General features: G+C 42.0%; 1 protein-coding gene and 1 long non-coding RNA gene across 2 annotated transcripts; both read right to left on the bottom strand.

Annotated features, from left to right (window-relative positions):
* Positions 1-2,273: 2,273 nt before the first annotated feature.
* On the bottom strand, positions 2,274-14,789 carry LOC112819118 (E3 ubiquitin-protein ligase TRIM22-like). The gene is made up of 8 exons (XM_025866149.2): positions 14,632-14,789; positions 10,968-11,461; positions 10,297-10,392; positions 9,423-9,653; positions 6,001-6,023; positions 4,687-4,787; positions 4,361-4,387; positions 2,274-4,102 (listed from the first exon to the last, which is right to left on the bottom strand). Exons 1-8 carry the CDS (start codon positions 14,657-14,659, stop codon positions 3,507-3,509), a joined length of 1,596 nt encoding a protein of 531 aa, XP_025721934.1. The 5' UTR covers positions 14,660-14,789; the 3' UTR covers positions 2,274-3,506.
* On the bottom strand, positions 6,989-9,416 carry LOC141372011 (uncharacterized). The gene is made up of 2 exons (XR_012377364.1): positions 7,370-9,416; positions 6,989-7,165 (listed from the first exon to the last, which is right to left on the bottom strand). It is a non-coding gene; the product is annotated as an uncharacterized lncRNA (long non-coding RNA).
* Positions 14,790-15,935: the final 1,146 nt, after the last annotated feature.

The following is a 15,935-nucleotide window of genomic DNA, read 5'->3' on the forward strand; positions in this document are numbered from 1 at the left end:
CCAGTGATTCCCAAATCCTGGTGTTCATGCTTTTGTGCAATCCCTTCCCCTAGAGAGAAGGCAGAATTTGTGAATTCCTTATGGCTGATGGAATGTGGCAAAGGTGATGAGCTGTCATTACGGTGGGTAGGTGACGTTATCTAAGGCTGTCTCCCTAGAGGTGCTCTCTCCTGCTTGCCTTGAAGAAGTAACAGTCACATTATGAGCTTCCTATGGACAGGCACACAGAGCGAGGAATTTTGGACACTCTGTAGAAGCTGAGGGTCTCAGTCCTGCAAGTGCAAAGTGCAAGGATTCTCCAAAAACCTAAGTTAGTTTAGATCCAGACCCTACCCCTCTATCACCCGTAACTTAGGCAACACCGTGTGCGCATCCCGGCGAGATGCTAAATGAGAGAACCCAGCAAAACTGTGTCCAGGCTCCTGATCCACAGAAACTCTGAGATAATAATTGTGCGTTCTTTTAAGCCTAAAAGTTAAGGCTGCCACTAAATTCGTGGTAGTTTGTTGGACAGCAGGAGAACACGAATTCAATTTTATCTAGTATGTTAAGTTGAAGAGGCCTTTATGATTATAGGGGATGATGAGAATGAAGTTGTTTTTACAATAATGTAATATTTACTTTAGAACTGGATAGAAAGGGGTTTTAAAGACTGATTCTTTACTCAAATTATTCTATTTCTTAAAATAAAACAAAGTTAATTATTTTAGAATGAACGAATGTGTTTCTTAAAATCATTTATTTCAAGTCAGAAAAGAAACCAATAAAAAACACTAATAGACACAAGTCTGGGGCAGTACTTATGTGCTAGAAAACAGCAGGTTATCTCCAGTTTCCTAGTATTTAAAAGTCCCACAGCATCCTCATCAGGTAAGTTTTATTATTTTTATTTATTTTATACACGAGAAATTGAATCCCACAGAACTTAGTTAATTTGGTAGGGGCCGCAAAGGAACTGTATCATCATTATGCAAAATTTGATCTGTTTCAGAGGCCAGTCTTATAACCTCCAATTCCAATGTTCACCATCTACACTAAAAAGCAGGACATTTTCTTCATGTCATCTACAATAGAACGCTGGCCAGGACGAAGCTCGGCATAATATGCCTATGGGTCATGACCTACTTCCGTCTCATTTAGGCTACGTGGATTGAGCATATGAAATTGCATTTCATGGCACCTAAGGTTTTCCCTAAGATGCACCAGGTTTCCCCTTGCAGGGAGCATGTCCCGGCTCTCCCATCTTCCCCACACCCTTGGGAGTCAGTCTGCTGCCCTCTCTGTGGTGTGGTGCAGAGGAGAGCCACAGCTCTGGAGTAACACACAGCTGCCTCTCTCACTCTCTAGCTTTGGGACCATAGGAAAAAATTCTAATGGTTTATAAACTCCTTTTTTTTTAGTTTAAAAATTCTTTTAATCGCCTGATATAAATTTCTCCCTCTTAAGGTATTTGTAAAGACTAACCAAGATAATGTTAATATATGTACATGTATTTATACAGATGGTTACATGTATATATACCCATATGTGTACAGATATGTGTGTGTGCATATGGATAGACACGTAAAGATATATACATTGACCCCACGCCAGACATTTTCAGTTTTATCCAGCATGCCCAGGATACCCATCTTTCTCTAAGGTCCTACAAATCTTGATTGAAATTTTGTATAGTGGCATAGCCTGCCCTAATTTATAATGCATGCTTCTCGAAGAACAATCTGTGTCTTCACTGTCCTAGGTAGTTCCATTCTTCATTTCATATTCTTTATTTTTTTTAAAGATTTTATTTATTTATTTGACAGAGAGAGACAGCAAGAGAGGGAACACAAGTGGGGGGACTGGGAGAGGGAGAAGCAGGCTTCCCTCCGAGCAAGGAGCCCTATGCGGGGCTCGATCCCAGGACCCTGGGATCATGAGCTGAGCCGAAGGCAGCCGCTTAACGACTGAGCCACCCAGGCACCCTCATTTCATATTCTTTAAAGAAGGAGAAGGAAAGGAGAAGAGGATGGAGAAGGATGGGGAGGAGGGGGAGGGGAAGGGGGAGAAGGGGGCGACCGAGGGGGGAGGGGGAGGCGGAGAAGGGGGAGAGTGCAGAGGGTGGTCAATGCAGGGGCATACTCCGGTGCTCCACCACAAGGAAGAGGGCTGAGCACCGGACGGCTGTGTCTCATAAGCACAGCTGAGCCTAGACCTGACCTTCTCTGCAGGACACATCATGAAAAGCCATACTGTCTGCATGGGATTTTAGGATCTGCGAAATGAGACTTGAGTAGAGTCAATTATCATTTTATTAAAGCAAAACCAAACCAAACCAAAACAAAACAAATTGTTTCTCATCGATACAGCTTATAATTTTTCCGCAATAAAAATATTGATTCTTACAAATAAGACTCTTAGGTAAGTGCTTCCCATCTAATAAAATTTGGTTTCTCAGTGTGACCCTAGGAAACAGGTACAATCTTTAACAGCAATTTTTATTTTAGGAAAGTGAGACCAAGAGGTGCTAAGTCAGTTGCTCAAGTTTACACGGCTTTTAAGTAATGAGACAAGATTTGACCTCAGAAACTCTGAGCACCAAAAATCTACTCTTGATAAATATTTTACTTATGTGCTTCTGCTTTAACTCTGTGATACATAAAGGGGTGCCATTGATAAGGCAATCCACTCTGAAGGATCCAGTACCTAGTGACAGATCCCTATGCATTGTTCTATGTCCTATGCACTTAGATAGAATTGATAACTTTCCCTTTGTTAATTCCATTCAACAGCAGAGGGAACGAGGAAAAGCGATGTCAGAGGAGGTACAGCAATACTGCTCTTTCTATAGAAGGGATTAGATGTGTTCCCTTTGCAAATAGGCAGTCTCTCCTAATACTAAGCAAAAACTAATAAGGAAAAATAAAGCATTCTCCCCCAATGAAAACAAAATATTAGGAAGAAAACATCAAGCTTTCACTGCATGGTAGGGATGTGTAAAAGACTGTGGAGTTGACTTGTGTTCCCCCCAAATTCATATGTTACCATCCTAACCCCCAATACTTGAGAATGTGACCTTTTGGAGATAGGGTCTTTAGAGGGGTGATTAAATTAAAATGATGGAATTAGGGTGGCTCCTTTTCCAATCTGACTGGTGTCCTTAGAAAAAGGGATTTTTAGGCACAGAGAAATGCAAAGTGGGAAGATGATTTGAATAGATACTGAGAGAAGACAGCCATCTGCAAGGCAAGGAATAGACCCTTCCCTCACAGCCTTCAGAAAACAAACTCTGCTGACACCTTGCTCTCAGACTTCAGCCTCCAGAATTGTAAGACAAGAAATTTCTGTTGTTAGCCTTTGTTTGGGGGGACTTTGTTACAGCAGTCCTAGCAGACTATTCCAAAAACATTCTAAAATGAAAGATGGAGAAAAGAAAGATGTGTTCAGAATGGTGCAGATGAGCTCAGGTGTAGATGAACCCCAGGACAAGGGGCGCTACACAGAAGTAGGAAAGGGACTAAGAAGGTTCAGGAAGTCGGTGTGCACAGGGTGATTGGGTGTTGACAGTTCCAAAGATTGAAATATGGGTAAGTGGTCTGAGAAAACTGACAATTAGAAAACTTGTAGATGAGTGACCCCTGGTTTGTGACATTGAAAAATGAGACAATACGTGCTTCATGGTCTAGGAAAACCCCAACACGACAAGGAGGAACAGGCATGAAAAGAGTCAAGACCTTGGAATCAGAGGTGGAAGACTCCTCAAAGACCTTATACTCAGATCCATTCTGTAACCCAATAACCCAGTAACCAAATTGAGGTGTGTATCTAGAGTAAACATCTGAATGTTTTACATTTGGATCAAAAACAAACCCAGAGCTCCCTTTTCTCTTGAGGTTTCTTGCTTTACTGTACACCCCGAGGATCCAGGCAATCTTCTCAGACACATCTACTTCCCAGTAATACTTCCCTGAGGAGAAACATTGGCAGCCCAAGACATCAAAACCAGAGAAATCGCTTAGAAATATATTTTTAAGCGAGAAGTTGTGCACAGCTTTCACTTGTCTTTTATCAGCAGAAAGGGCAATATTCGAAATAGCATTGACTGGCTTCAGCATCACGTCCACTGTAGGAAAAATGACAGGGTCAGGTGATGGTTACAGAGTAGGTGTGTCTTGTGACATCAGGAGGTGGAATATCAGGAATTGACTGGGAGGAACTTATGTTGATGGGTGAGAGATGAGTAGGACACTTAAGAACTGTTGTAGGCATGCGTGTTTGGGGAGGAACACATGAAGCTAAGATCATAGGACCTGACAGTAACCACAACGTCTAAAAAGGGATCAGAATATGGTGATTTGAAGAACCTGTAACTCCTTCTTACCCCAGTAGCGTCGGACCTCTGTCAGCTCTGAAATGACAAAAGTTTCAATGATGTTGTTAGAAGCAAGGAGTAAACACTGATACCTATCTTCTCACTAGAATGGGGAGAGGGAGGGGAGTCCTGTGAGGCTATGAACTGGGGAATGAGATGATGAACCAGACACCTTGACCATTCCCCCTTAGGTCTGATCACACCTTCAGCATTAGAGATCTAGCTCTCCTTGTCAAGCCTAGATCTTCTCTCGTCTACAAACAACATCCTCTCTCCCATTTTGCCCTGATACTACAAGAATTCCACACCCACAACCTTCCTCTGACTCTCCTTACCTTTAAACACTTGCAGCATCCCACTCAAATCTGGAATTAAGTATGTACTCTTCAGTTTCTTGGAAACAATGTTTGGCTTCTTGAAGGTCCAGCTCTCACTCCTAGAGAAGACAAAGATTGATCACCCCACACTTCTGACCTTGTGTCTCTGCAAGACCACTGTTTCCCTTCCTTTTCACTCCACTGATTCACCTGAATGCTCTCCACCGGAGATACTGAGGAGGGGGGCCGGATGGAATGAGCACTGATGCTGCAACCGGAAGAAATATGCTCATATCTACCTTTCCATTTACCCTCTGTGTGACCTTCAGAAGATCTTCACCTCAAAGAAGCTCATGTTCTTCATTCTAAAATGGAAAAATTAACTGCATACTCTAGTCCTTAAAAATAATAAAACTAGATTAAATAATGGTGCCTTTAAAAGGTATTTGATACCTCTAAAGAAAGTATTTGATATGTGAAGGAGTCACTGCCATCTTAGTGGTTCCCCCTGGGACAGGCCGCAGATGTGAGTTCCCAGGCAGGTGCTCAGTAAAGAAGCTCCAGAGCCCGGCTCCTGAAGGATTTAGGTTATCAAGTATGGAGCTCCTGTATTAAAAGTCTGAAGGATCTCTAAAGCCTCTTATCCCAGTACAGAAGTCCAGATATTAATATTTAAGGTTATATTGTCTGGGGAAACATCACAAACATCTGGAAAAGGAGAAGTTATGACACCAAATTAATAGTGGTCTGAATTTCATGTGTTTGGGAAGACCTTATACTGCCAAGGTAGGCAACTTTAGACACAGGAAGACCATATTTTCTACAAGATGCTAAAGTGTGTAAGCAAGATGAGATCAATTATTGGTACCAGGATGAAAGCCACTATTCCCCAAAACTGGAGACTTTTTTTTTTTTTTTTGGAAGTCCGAATAAAACCACTAGAAAGACCTTGTTTCTTCTAACATCAGGAAGAAAATAAATGCAAAGGACCTGTCCTTGTGGAACATTTGGGGGCCTGGCAGATGGAAGACAGTGTCTTCTCTGAAATAAGATAGGCACCTATGAAATATGGAAACAAACTGAGGCAGAGACTGAAGTTTGACCAGAATGAGTGAAATCATGGTCTTATTGGCCCTCGCTCTGTGACCTCCCACCACCCAAATTCCATTGAAAGCCTTCATCTTTGATCAAAAATTTGAAATGATGTCATTCCCAAATTCCCCAGCTCTGTGTTTTTCTTTTTTTTAATTTTGATTGATCCCAAGATAAGTCATCATGGCTATAATTCTGTCCTCACATAAAAAAGGACCATACCTGGTTTCCCACACTTACCTTTTCATGACATTAATCATATCCTGGGGAGAAGAGAGAAAACATGAGTCAAGTATAGGATTGCCATATTTAGAAAATAAAAATGGCTCGTTAAAATTTAATTTTAGGTAAATAACAAATATGCTTTAGTTTAACTATGCTTCCTATAATATTTAAGATACCAGGATATGCTTCTACTAAAAAAAAACAAAACAATTTATCGTTTATCTGAATTTAAAATTTAATTATGCATCCTGTATTTTGTCTGGCAACCCTCCAAGGAGTTATAAGCCCTCCTACCTTAAAAGGTTTTATTCACCTTAGACCGCTAAAGCCCCTTGGTATGATGTGAATAAGGAGATTATCAGTGTATGGAGGACAAAATGTAGAGATAAGACCAAGATCAACCATCCCAAGGACTCATGTGATTATGTTAGAAAGGCGATTTCCAGTATTTGGAGATGGGATATATTTAAAAGGTGATAAGAGGATGCCTGGGTGGCTCAGATGGTTAAGCGTCTTGCCTTCGGCTCAGGTCATGATCCCGGAGCCCTGGGATCGAGTCCCGTATTGGGAGCCTGCTTCTCCCTTTGCGTCTCTCTCTCTCTCCCTCTGTCTCTCATAAATAAATAAATAAAATCTTAAAAAAAATAAAAAAATAAAAAGAAGATAAGAGAGTTGACATTTAAAAAAATATGTTCATGAGAAGACCTCATTAATTCATTATCCTTTTATTTATTCTAGAGACAAATAAAAGTGAAAACCGTATTTGCCAGACATCATTCCAGGCTCTGGAAAGTCAAATATGAATAATCAATAATAATAGTTTTCAAAAAGTATACTTTCTTTTGCTGCAGGAACAAGTAAACAAGAACTTCAAACAAATATTTCTCTGGCTTCCCTCTACTCATTCTATATACCTCCTCTACACTACCTACAGGTAATCTCCCCAATTTTTAAGCATGAAATAAGCCACAGGAGCCAGAACCTGAGGAAGTCTAAAATGTAACTTACCATTTCCCAACAATTTACATTCCATTGTCCAAAATGATACCAATATCTGCTCAAGTCACTGTTTTAGAAACTATAATAACCTACTCTGAATTCCAATATTGTATTGTCAGTCCAGTCTCTATCCTCAAAATATTTTAGCCATCTTCTTATTCCCAGTAGAGCCATTATTTGCCTTACTTTTTTTAAAGATTTTATTTATTTATTTGAGAGAGAGAGAATGAGAGATAGAAAGCACGAGAGGGAAGAGGGTCAGAGGGAGAAGCAGACTCCCCGCTGAGCAGGAAGCCCGATGTGGGACTCGATCCCGGGACTCTAGGATCATGACCTGAGCCGAAGGCAGTCACTTAACCAACTGAGCCACCCAGGCGCCCCTTGCCTTATTTTTTGAACAGAAATGTAACAATATATTTGGTTTCCCTCTCTCCAGCCTAACCCCTTTTATACCAACAATGACTTGGCCACCAGTTGGCTCCACATCCTCAGATAAAGTTTTATTCTCTGTATTAGGCTTTTTTGTTGTTATTGTATATGACTAAAACTGGTTTAAATTTAAAAGAAAAAAGAATAAATTCCAGGGCAGGTGTAACTTGAGTCATAGCTAGGGTTTTTTTTTTAATAATTTTTTATTGTTATGTTAATCACCATACATTACATCATTAGTTCTTGATGTAGTGTTCCATGATTCATTGTTTGTGCGTAATACCCAGTGCTCCACCCAGAATGTGCCCTCTCTAATACCCATCACTAGGCTAACCCATCGCCCCACCCCCCTCCCCTCTAGAACCCTCAGTTTGTTTTTCAGAGTCCATCCTCTCTAATGGTTTGTCTCCCCCTCCGACTTAGTCCCCTTCATTCTTCCCCTCCTGCTATCTTCTTCTTCTTCTTTTCTTTAACATATATTGCATTATTTGTTTCAGAAGTACAGATCTGTGATTCATCAGGCTTGTACAATTCACAGTGCTCACCATAGCACATACCCTCCCCAATGTCTATCACCCAGCCACCCCATCCCTCCCACCCCCCACCACTCCACATAGCTAGGTTTTTAAATGAAAAGCTTGTCATCAGAATCTGTTCTCAAAATTCTATTTTCCACCTGCAATACTGACTTTCTTCTTAGACTCTGTATGGAATCAACTCACATCTCCTGGTTTAAATGATAATCCCTGATATATTACTTGCTGAAAAAGAGAACTTCTCTTTCTAGTCATGATAGTGAAATTCTAAGGCATAAAAATCATTGACTTAACTGGGTCAGGTGCATATATCTTAAAATAATTACCGCATCATTGGATAGGAATCTGATATTCTGATTTACTTAGAATTGAGAGACACGTACCTCCCTGATGCTGCTGATTTTACAAACCCTAACCAACTACATGGACTGAGGGTAAGGATGGTTCCTGAATGGGTAATTGAAGAGGTCGTTACCAAAAAAAGATAAGGAATTGAGGTTGGACAAACAAATGTCCCATACAGCCCACCCCTTCACTGGCTACCATCTCCTCACCCTTTTTAACAAATTATTTCCCCCCAAAAAGGCTCAACATAATACAATGGTTACAATCATTTTAAACATGGATGACTTATTTCACATATAAATTATAATTTAAGATCAATTAAAGATCTAAACTTAAGATCTAAAAGTATAACACTGTTAGAAGAGAACAAAAAGAAAAATCTTCACAATACTGGATTTGGTAATGAGTTTTTGGATATGACCCAAAAAAGCACAGGGAATGAAAGAAAAATAACTAAGTTGGACCACAAAGAAGTTAAAAACTTCTGTGTATCAAAGGACGCCAGGAAGACAGCGAAGAGACAATGCACAGAAAGGGATAAGATATTTGCAAATCATATATCTGATAAGGTATTAGTCTAGAGAATATGCAACAAACTCCTACAACTCAACAACAAAAAGCAAACAACCTAATTGGAAAAATGGGGAAAGAATTTGAAGAGATGTTTCTCCAAAGAAGATATACAAATGTCCAATAAACCACATGAAAAGATGCTAAACATTATTGGTCTACACTCAGGCAATGCAAATCAAATCCACAGGTATTGCACAGTCTGGACTCAACACAACAAGAAAATCAAACATAAACAGAGATTGGTGTTAGTTGACTAAACTTAGTGAAGAGATGCCTTACAAATGCAAGATGGCAGATAATGGGAGCTTATGAAGAATTTCTCTCCAAATTTTTTGCACTGCCTTTCATAAATTGCTAACAATGGCCATTTCCCTTGTCGTTCATAATTTGAATTATCCGTAGGATACCCGAAATGACAGAGAAGAGGTACTGAGGGCCCCAAGAGCCTTGAATGTCACCAGGGGGAAGAAAGTGCAGGGACCCAGCAGAGAAGGCAATTTTGTCTCTGTGTTTCCCCAGAATCTCAACCTGTAGGAGCTCCAACCCAAGACTTACCTGCACTTTGTCTGCTGACGACCCCCATAACTGATGCTGGATGTCTGAGATGAGCTCTCTCAAGCACTGCTTCTGCCGGGCCAGCTGGTCTTTGGCCACTACCAAGTTATCCAGCACATTCACTTCGTCTTCCTCCAGCTTTTGCAACACCCTCTTCTCCTCGCTGTCCAGGGTGCCTCTTATTTCATTAAACCCTTTCGGAATCCTCTGTCTCTCAGTCTGCATATGACTCTTTGGGGATGAGAAGAGAAAGAGGCAGTCAGTCTGTCTGGCCAAGGGCCTACATTGTCTGGGCCTGGGAGCCAAGACAAGAACTATTTTCCTCAGGGACTTCTCAAAGAGAAGGGAACAGGCAGTGAGCAACTCCTGAGAAAGTCATTTCCCCACTATTTGCTCTTGAGTTTCTCCCAAAGGAGTAGATTAAAGTCTACTTTAACAAGGCCCACCCTGAGACACAAAGTGACACCGGGATGAGGCTTGGATTGCAGACACCTGTCCTGGATAATCACGCCACACCGCATAGGAAGCCCTTTCCACCCACAGCTCCTAAGTAGGGAACGCTGGGCTTTTCTCAGTGTGTTTTCTGCAAGTGTTAGTGCCTCAAAGTTGATGATGCATATGGGACATGGGATTCATGAGTCATTTTTACATTGCTTTCCTCCATGCCTTCACCTCCAAATATTTGGTTTCACTTGTGATATTTGTACTCTCTGGCACCCAACCCCCAACAGGGAAGGAATGAAATGAGGACTAATTGAGAATCCCCTGAACTCCTTAATTCTGAGTTCGCAGAGGAAGGGGCCTCCTTGTGACTGGACTGAGGTGCTGCCCAGTTTTCTTTTTCAGAACTCCCTCAGGAAATATCTCTTCCTGCCTTCCAGGAAGCTTTCTCCTCCCTGATGTCAGCTTCCAACTCCTCCATTTTCAGCTGCTCCTTCCTCAGCTTCTTCAGAGCTGCCTGGAGCTTTTCCTGTGAGAAAAGAATCACCAGAGTCAAGCTATGAGCTTTCTTAGCACCTGGATAGAGGAAAGAAAACAGACTCATCTCAGAAGAGACTAGGTTACAGAAATGAAACTGGTGATTAGAATCTAGGATGTAGACAAAATTCTGAAGAGATTAATGTACTCTGTATCCCTGGGAGATGCAAGCTACCATCCCTTGATCAAGAGTAACCTGATTATCTCTTTTCCTAGAGGAAGAACTGATCCTGCCGCAAGGAAAGTCCTTTCATCTCAGTGACATGTTCCCCACATCCAACCAACCGTGTTCCCCAGAAGGGTTTCTTCTGCTCAAAGGCACAATCAGAATTTATCTTGGGAAGCATTTCTCCACTCATCCAACTGCTCTTTGTAGGCTAGACTTATTTCTGATCAAATGAAAGAATGCACAGAAATATCCTTTAAATCTCAGAAGCTGAGCAAAGGGTACAGAAAGAGATAGCAGAGCTCAGTTCTATGATGACCAAGGGAAGAAAGTAGTTTCAAAAAGTGAAGGATTCACTTGAGGTACCTTTCTGCCCCATCCACCTTCACCCTTGGGCCTACCTGACATTCCATGACCACCTTTTCCATGAAGAATATTTGATGACCACGGTGCTCCACAGACTGGGCACAGTGCTGGCAAATGGCCTTCCCATCCTCCTTACAGAAGATCAGGAGTTTTTCTCCATGGTGCTTACAGAGATTTTTCTGCTGTGGGCTCATGTTCTCCCTGACTTTCTTCACTATGTTGGCCAGGGGCTGATTAGGTCGGAGATTCCAAAACTGGTATTTACGCTGGCACACTGGGCAGTTCTTTTCCCCTCTTTGGTTGGCCCCTGACTCCTTGCTTTTTGCAGTGATGCAAGCTTGGCAGAAGCTGTGGCCACAGTCCAGGCTCAGGGGCGTTGTCAGAAGATCCAGGCAGATGGGGCAGGTCACATCCCTCTGTACGTTCACCTGCGCTGGAAAATTCATTGCAGCGCTCCCCTGGCTTCTTCTGTCCTGACAACTGACGCTGTTCTTGCTCTCAGGATCCTCTTTCAGAGCTCTCTCCATTACTGCGTGGATTTTAACAAAGACAAACAGAGGTAAAGGCTGTAAGAACTAGATGGATACCCGTTGCTATGGGTGTGTGAAAATGGAGATACGAAGGCCAGCTTGGTGGTTCTGGGGAGTCTTGTATTTGTAGATGGGATTTTACCTTGGCCCGGACATACAGCAAGAACATCTATCGATGGGCACCTAAAGGAGCGTTTTTAGGGTGGAAAAGAACAGGTTCATATACACATAGGATCACACACATGACAGATACTCAAGAAACATAAATTCCAATGAGGAATCTGTTGGTCATGGGAGAGAAGACTCTACACTTTGTATAGAACAAAGGTCATAGGTAGAGAGATAAAGTGTGTTCTGTTTCAAACAGATTGGGTGCTATTACAGGTTAAATTATATTCCCCCAAAAGAGGTCAAAGTCCTAACCCCTAGTATGTGTAAATGTAACTTTACATGGAAATAGAGTGTCTTTGCAGATGATCAAGTTAAAATGAAGCCATTCTGATGCGCCTTAAATCAACATGACTGTGTCCTCACAAAATGAGTCAATTTAGATGTACAGATGGATATGCATACATGGAGAAGGCCAAGTGAAGACAAAAGCTGAGATCAGGGTGGTGCATCTACAAACTAGGGAACACCAAAGATTGCCAGCAAGCTCCAGAAACTAGCAGAGACAGGGAACAGATCTTCCATCACCACCCACAGAAGGACGAACCCGACCAACACCTTTGACATTGTAATTTTAGACTCCAGAATTGGGAGAAAATAAATTTCACTTAAGCCAACCATTTGTGATGTGTTTTTTATGGCAGCCCTAGAAAACTAATATAAATGCTTATGTTTCCTCTATTCATTTATTCTTTATTCTATCATTGAAGAAGTGTGACACCACTGAAACTCTCTCCACCTAAACCAGACAGACTGACACAGAGACAAAATGTAGGCTCCCCTTGGAGATGGTACAAATGTAGGAGTTTCCAGTAGGGTAAGGGCCAACTAGATCCTAAGTTTCCTTATCTCACTCTATCCTGATGGTCTGCACAGAGGTCTGCACAGTTTAGATGAGAAAAATGAAAGTGTCTCCACAATAAGGAGAGAAAGTCCTGTGAGGAGTTTAGACAACATCCTTGATACTTCCTCTGTTCCCTGGGTCAGGAGCTGCCAGCAGGAAAGCAGGGCCCGTTCTTGGCATCCAGAGACCTGGGGAACTCAGAAGTGTTGCAATTCCTCTGCATTTCTCTACATTCAGTGCTCCCTCTTCTACCACCCCGTGGAGTCCAGGGTTTAATCTGCCCCACATGAATGGCCCTGTCCCCCGAGAGCTCAAGCTCTGAGGTCAACTTTTTTCAAAGCAGTCATTTTGTCATAGAAGTCCATGTCCCTAAGGCTATGGCAGGCTCATCCCTGTCTGTCTTTTCAAATTAGATCCCATCCAACTGAGTCTTTTACCTGGATTTCTAGAACAGTTTCCCCACCAGTCTCCCTGATACTGTCATTCATCTCATACAATCTGCTTTCATCACTGTTCACACCACCAGCAAGAGTGATTTCTTTTTTTAAGCTTCCATTAATCTTGCCATTCCTCTGCTCAAGTCCATGCCATTCAGTTTGAGTCGGTCTTTATCACGGTAGCGTTAGGGTCACCTTACACCTCCTTTCCTACTGCCTCATCCCCTCAGTCTAGCTGCTAGCCCTCCCCAACCCCTACTGCTTGCCTTACGTGTTCCTTGATCACTCTGGGCAAAAATTCATCTTAAATCCATCCATTCCTTGAAAACTCAGCTCACAATCACCTTCCCACACTGAGACCTAACCTGAAATCTATTTTAAATTGCAAAGCCCTTTACCAGGGCACACCATAGACACAGAGCCTTGTGGTGGGCTTTTTGTCTCTTAGTGCTATTGTTTCTTTGTTTCCATCTTTTCTCATACTGCATTTTTCTTTTGCTATTTGTTTATTTTCTCTCACTCACCCAGAATATAATCTTTTATAGATGCTAAATATTTATTGAATGTTCAGTAGGTGTTAATACAATTCTCTCCTCATAGCTATATGCTTTTATTCTTGTGAATTTAATCAAAATATTTTTTAAATTTCAAAACCCACTTTCTCCCATCCATTGGACCCTGTACTAGCCCCCTGAGGAAACAATATAAACCGGATATGAACCTTGTCTAGATGTAAGACACAGACCAGTGACTTCTGAAAAGTGAGAGGAAACGAAAGTACACATCAAAATATGTAACATACAGATCAGGGACAAGGTGTCCCTGAGGCGAGATTAAGGTGGAGTTATTTCTGAGAAATTACCAACTCCTTTCCTTAGCTCTGTGCAGGGGAAATGCAGTAAGGAGTTGAGCTTAAAAAGCAATGGAAAGGTGTGTCTAAGATGATGGAGGACAAGTTCTGAATCAAGAGTAGACACCAGAGTGCCATGGGGTGCTGCTGAGGTGAGAGTAAGCCATGGGCACACAGAAAAGAGAACAAATGCCCTGTGGCTGGAGCTCCAGAGAGACAAGTGACCATGGGGGAGCTGCAGAGATGGACAAGCAGTCTGATCATCCAGCCTCTTTCATCAGGCTGGCCAAAAGTCTGGTGATTTATCAGGAAGATTCTGGACAGCTTCCCAGTAGTTACCAGGACAAAAAGAGTAAAAGGGTAAGTTTCAAGAGTGTCTTCTGCCCGGCACAACCCCTAAGATCCCTTTCCCTCCCACAAGTCCAGATAAGGACTCTTTATCTCTACTGGCTCTGTCCAGGAGTTCGGGCTTTTATGAAGAGGGAAAACAGAGCTCCATCTCATAGGCTTTGTTGGAGTAAAAGAGGAAGAGATTTTCTGTATCTGAAAAAAAAAAAACTTATTCTGGCTCTCGTTGGCAAGGTAGAAAAGTAGAAACTACAGAAGAGAAAGCAGATGAGAGTAATTCAGTCTGGAGAAATAATGATCCCTCCAAGAAACAAACAAGGCTCTCAGTGTTCTTAAGTCTCCCTTTTTCAGCGGTCATGCCACCCCCAGACTCAATGCACCTCTCTTCTGCATTAAACATACAAGCTGGCTCTTGGGTGAATTCAGAGCAGTTTCAGAAGCACAAATTAAACTCATCCAAACACATTCAATCTCTTCCTCCCAAACTTCCTGCCCTTTTCCTTCACAAACTGCCCCACAAACCTTTAGGCTGAAGTACAGAAGTCTTCATTCAGTGGAGATCAGATGCAGGTATGGGCAAGATTCACTCACCAAGCCAGAAAACTAGTCTTCACAAGGGAGTTTCCCTAGAGGAACTGGGTAGAAACGAAACTGAAAATCTGAGGAGGGGAAATGAAAGAAAGGAAATAGAATGGAAACTTACAAAGCAATAACAGTGGGAGGGCACCAAGTAAGGTGCCAGGAAAGGGTATGTACTAGGACTTGTATCAGCTAGGCACCCAGTCACTACATTTTTATTCCTGCCCTGGCTTACTCTGGCAAGAATGTTTGTGTAAGAAAAAATGTGAAGTACAATGATACAGCCGGAATCCTCAGCATTTCAATTCAATCCTAGAATTATTTGTTAAGCTTATGCTATATTCAAGCCCCAGGCAAGCCACAAAGGATAAAATAATGATCTGGAAAGGCTTGGCACCTTAACCCTTGCAGACTGTGATGGGAAAGATAATCAGTTATAAAACTCTGTAAATATGAACAGACATAGTGACTATCAGCAGCCATCATTGTGAAAATAAAATTTAAAAATTTCTTCAGTGTGAGCCTATGGAGAAAATTTTTCCAGAATGTCATTGAATCATAGAAGTATACCACTTAATTACCCGTTTCTATTTCTTATGCAGGCAGGTAAGGAAGAAATTAACCACAGTAGAACAAAGTCAGTGCCTTGTTACCCAACAGCTAGGAGGCAGGTGAGAACATGGAGGTTAATACATGGTAGTATTCAAGCATAATCTTGTACTGAGTAACCAACACGTCTCCATAATTTTTCGGGTTTTTTTTATTATTTATTTCAGAGAGAGAGAGAATGAGAGATAGAAAGCACGAGAGGGAAGAAGTTCAGAGGGAGAAGCAGACTCCCCGCTGAGCAGGGAGTCCTCTGTGGGACTCGATCCCGGGACTCCAGGATCATGACCTGAGCCGAAGGCGGTCGTTCAACCAACTGAGCCACCCAGACGCCCTCTCCATAATTTTTCTACCTTTCCCCACCTCCTTTGGGAAAAATTTGTCCTTTTTAATCTCAAAGGCAAGACTGAAACATCCTGTATTTCCTATACAGACTTTTGCGCTGTGTGTCTATCTTGTTCTGATGACATGTTCTAGATGGGGCAGTTGCATGATGATGGAAGCTCCACCTTGGACCCCTGCCTGGCAGAATTGCAGAGCATGGCAAACTTCACACATGAACTGATGGCGGACCCTGTCGGGTGACTGAGAAGCCAATGTTTGGTGAATTAAAGCACAGATATTTTGGTATTGTTTGTAAC

Source organism: Callorhinus ursinus, unplaced genomic scaffold (assembly GCF_003265705.2).
Source record: "Callorhinus ursinus isolate GAN/ISIS: 27379988/994484 unplaced genomic scaffold, GSC_fseal_2.0 scaffold305, whole genome shotgun sequence".
Classification (NCBI taxonomy): domain Eukaryota; kingdom Metazoa; phylum Chordata; class Mammalia; order Carnivora; family Otariidae; genus Callorhinus; species Callorhinus ursinus.

What these genes read in the sequence shown, in the direction of transcription:
- LOC112819118 (XM_025866149.2), bottom strand. Translation starts at nt 14,659, where the DNA reads ATGAAGACTTCTGTACTTCAGCCTAAAG. An exon ending in CGTCAGCAGACAAAGTGCAG is followed by an intron (nt 6,024 to 9,422) that starts GTAAGTCTTGGG and finishes TCTTCTCCCCAG; the next exon opens with GATATGATTAATGTCATGAA. An exon ending in AGAGGTCCGACGCTACTGGG is followed by an intron (nt 4,103 to 4,360) that starts GTAAGAAGGAGT and finishes TTTTTCCTACAG; the next exon opens with TGGACGTGATGCTGAAGCCA.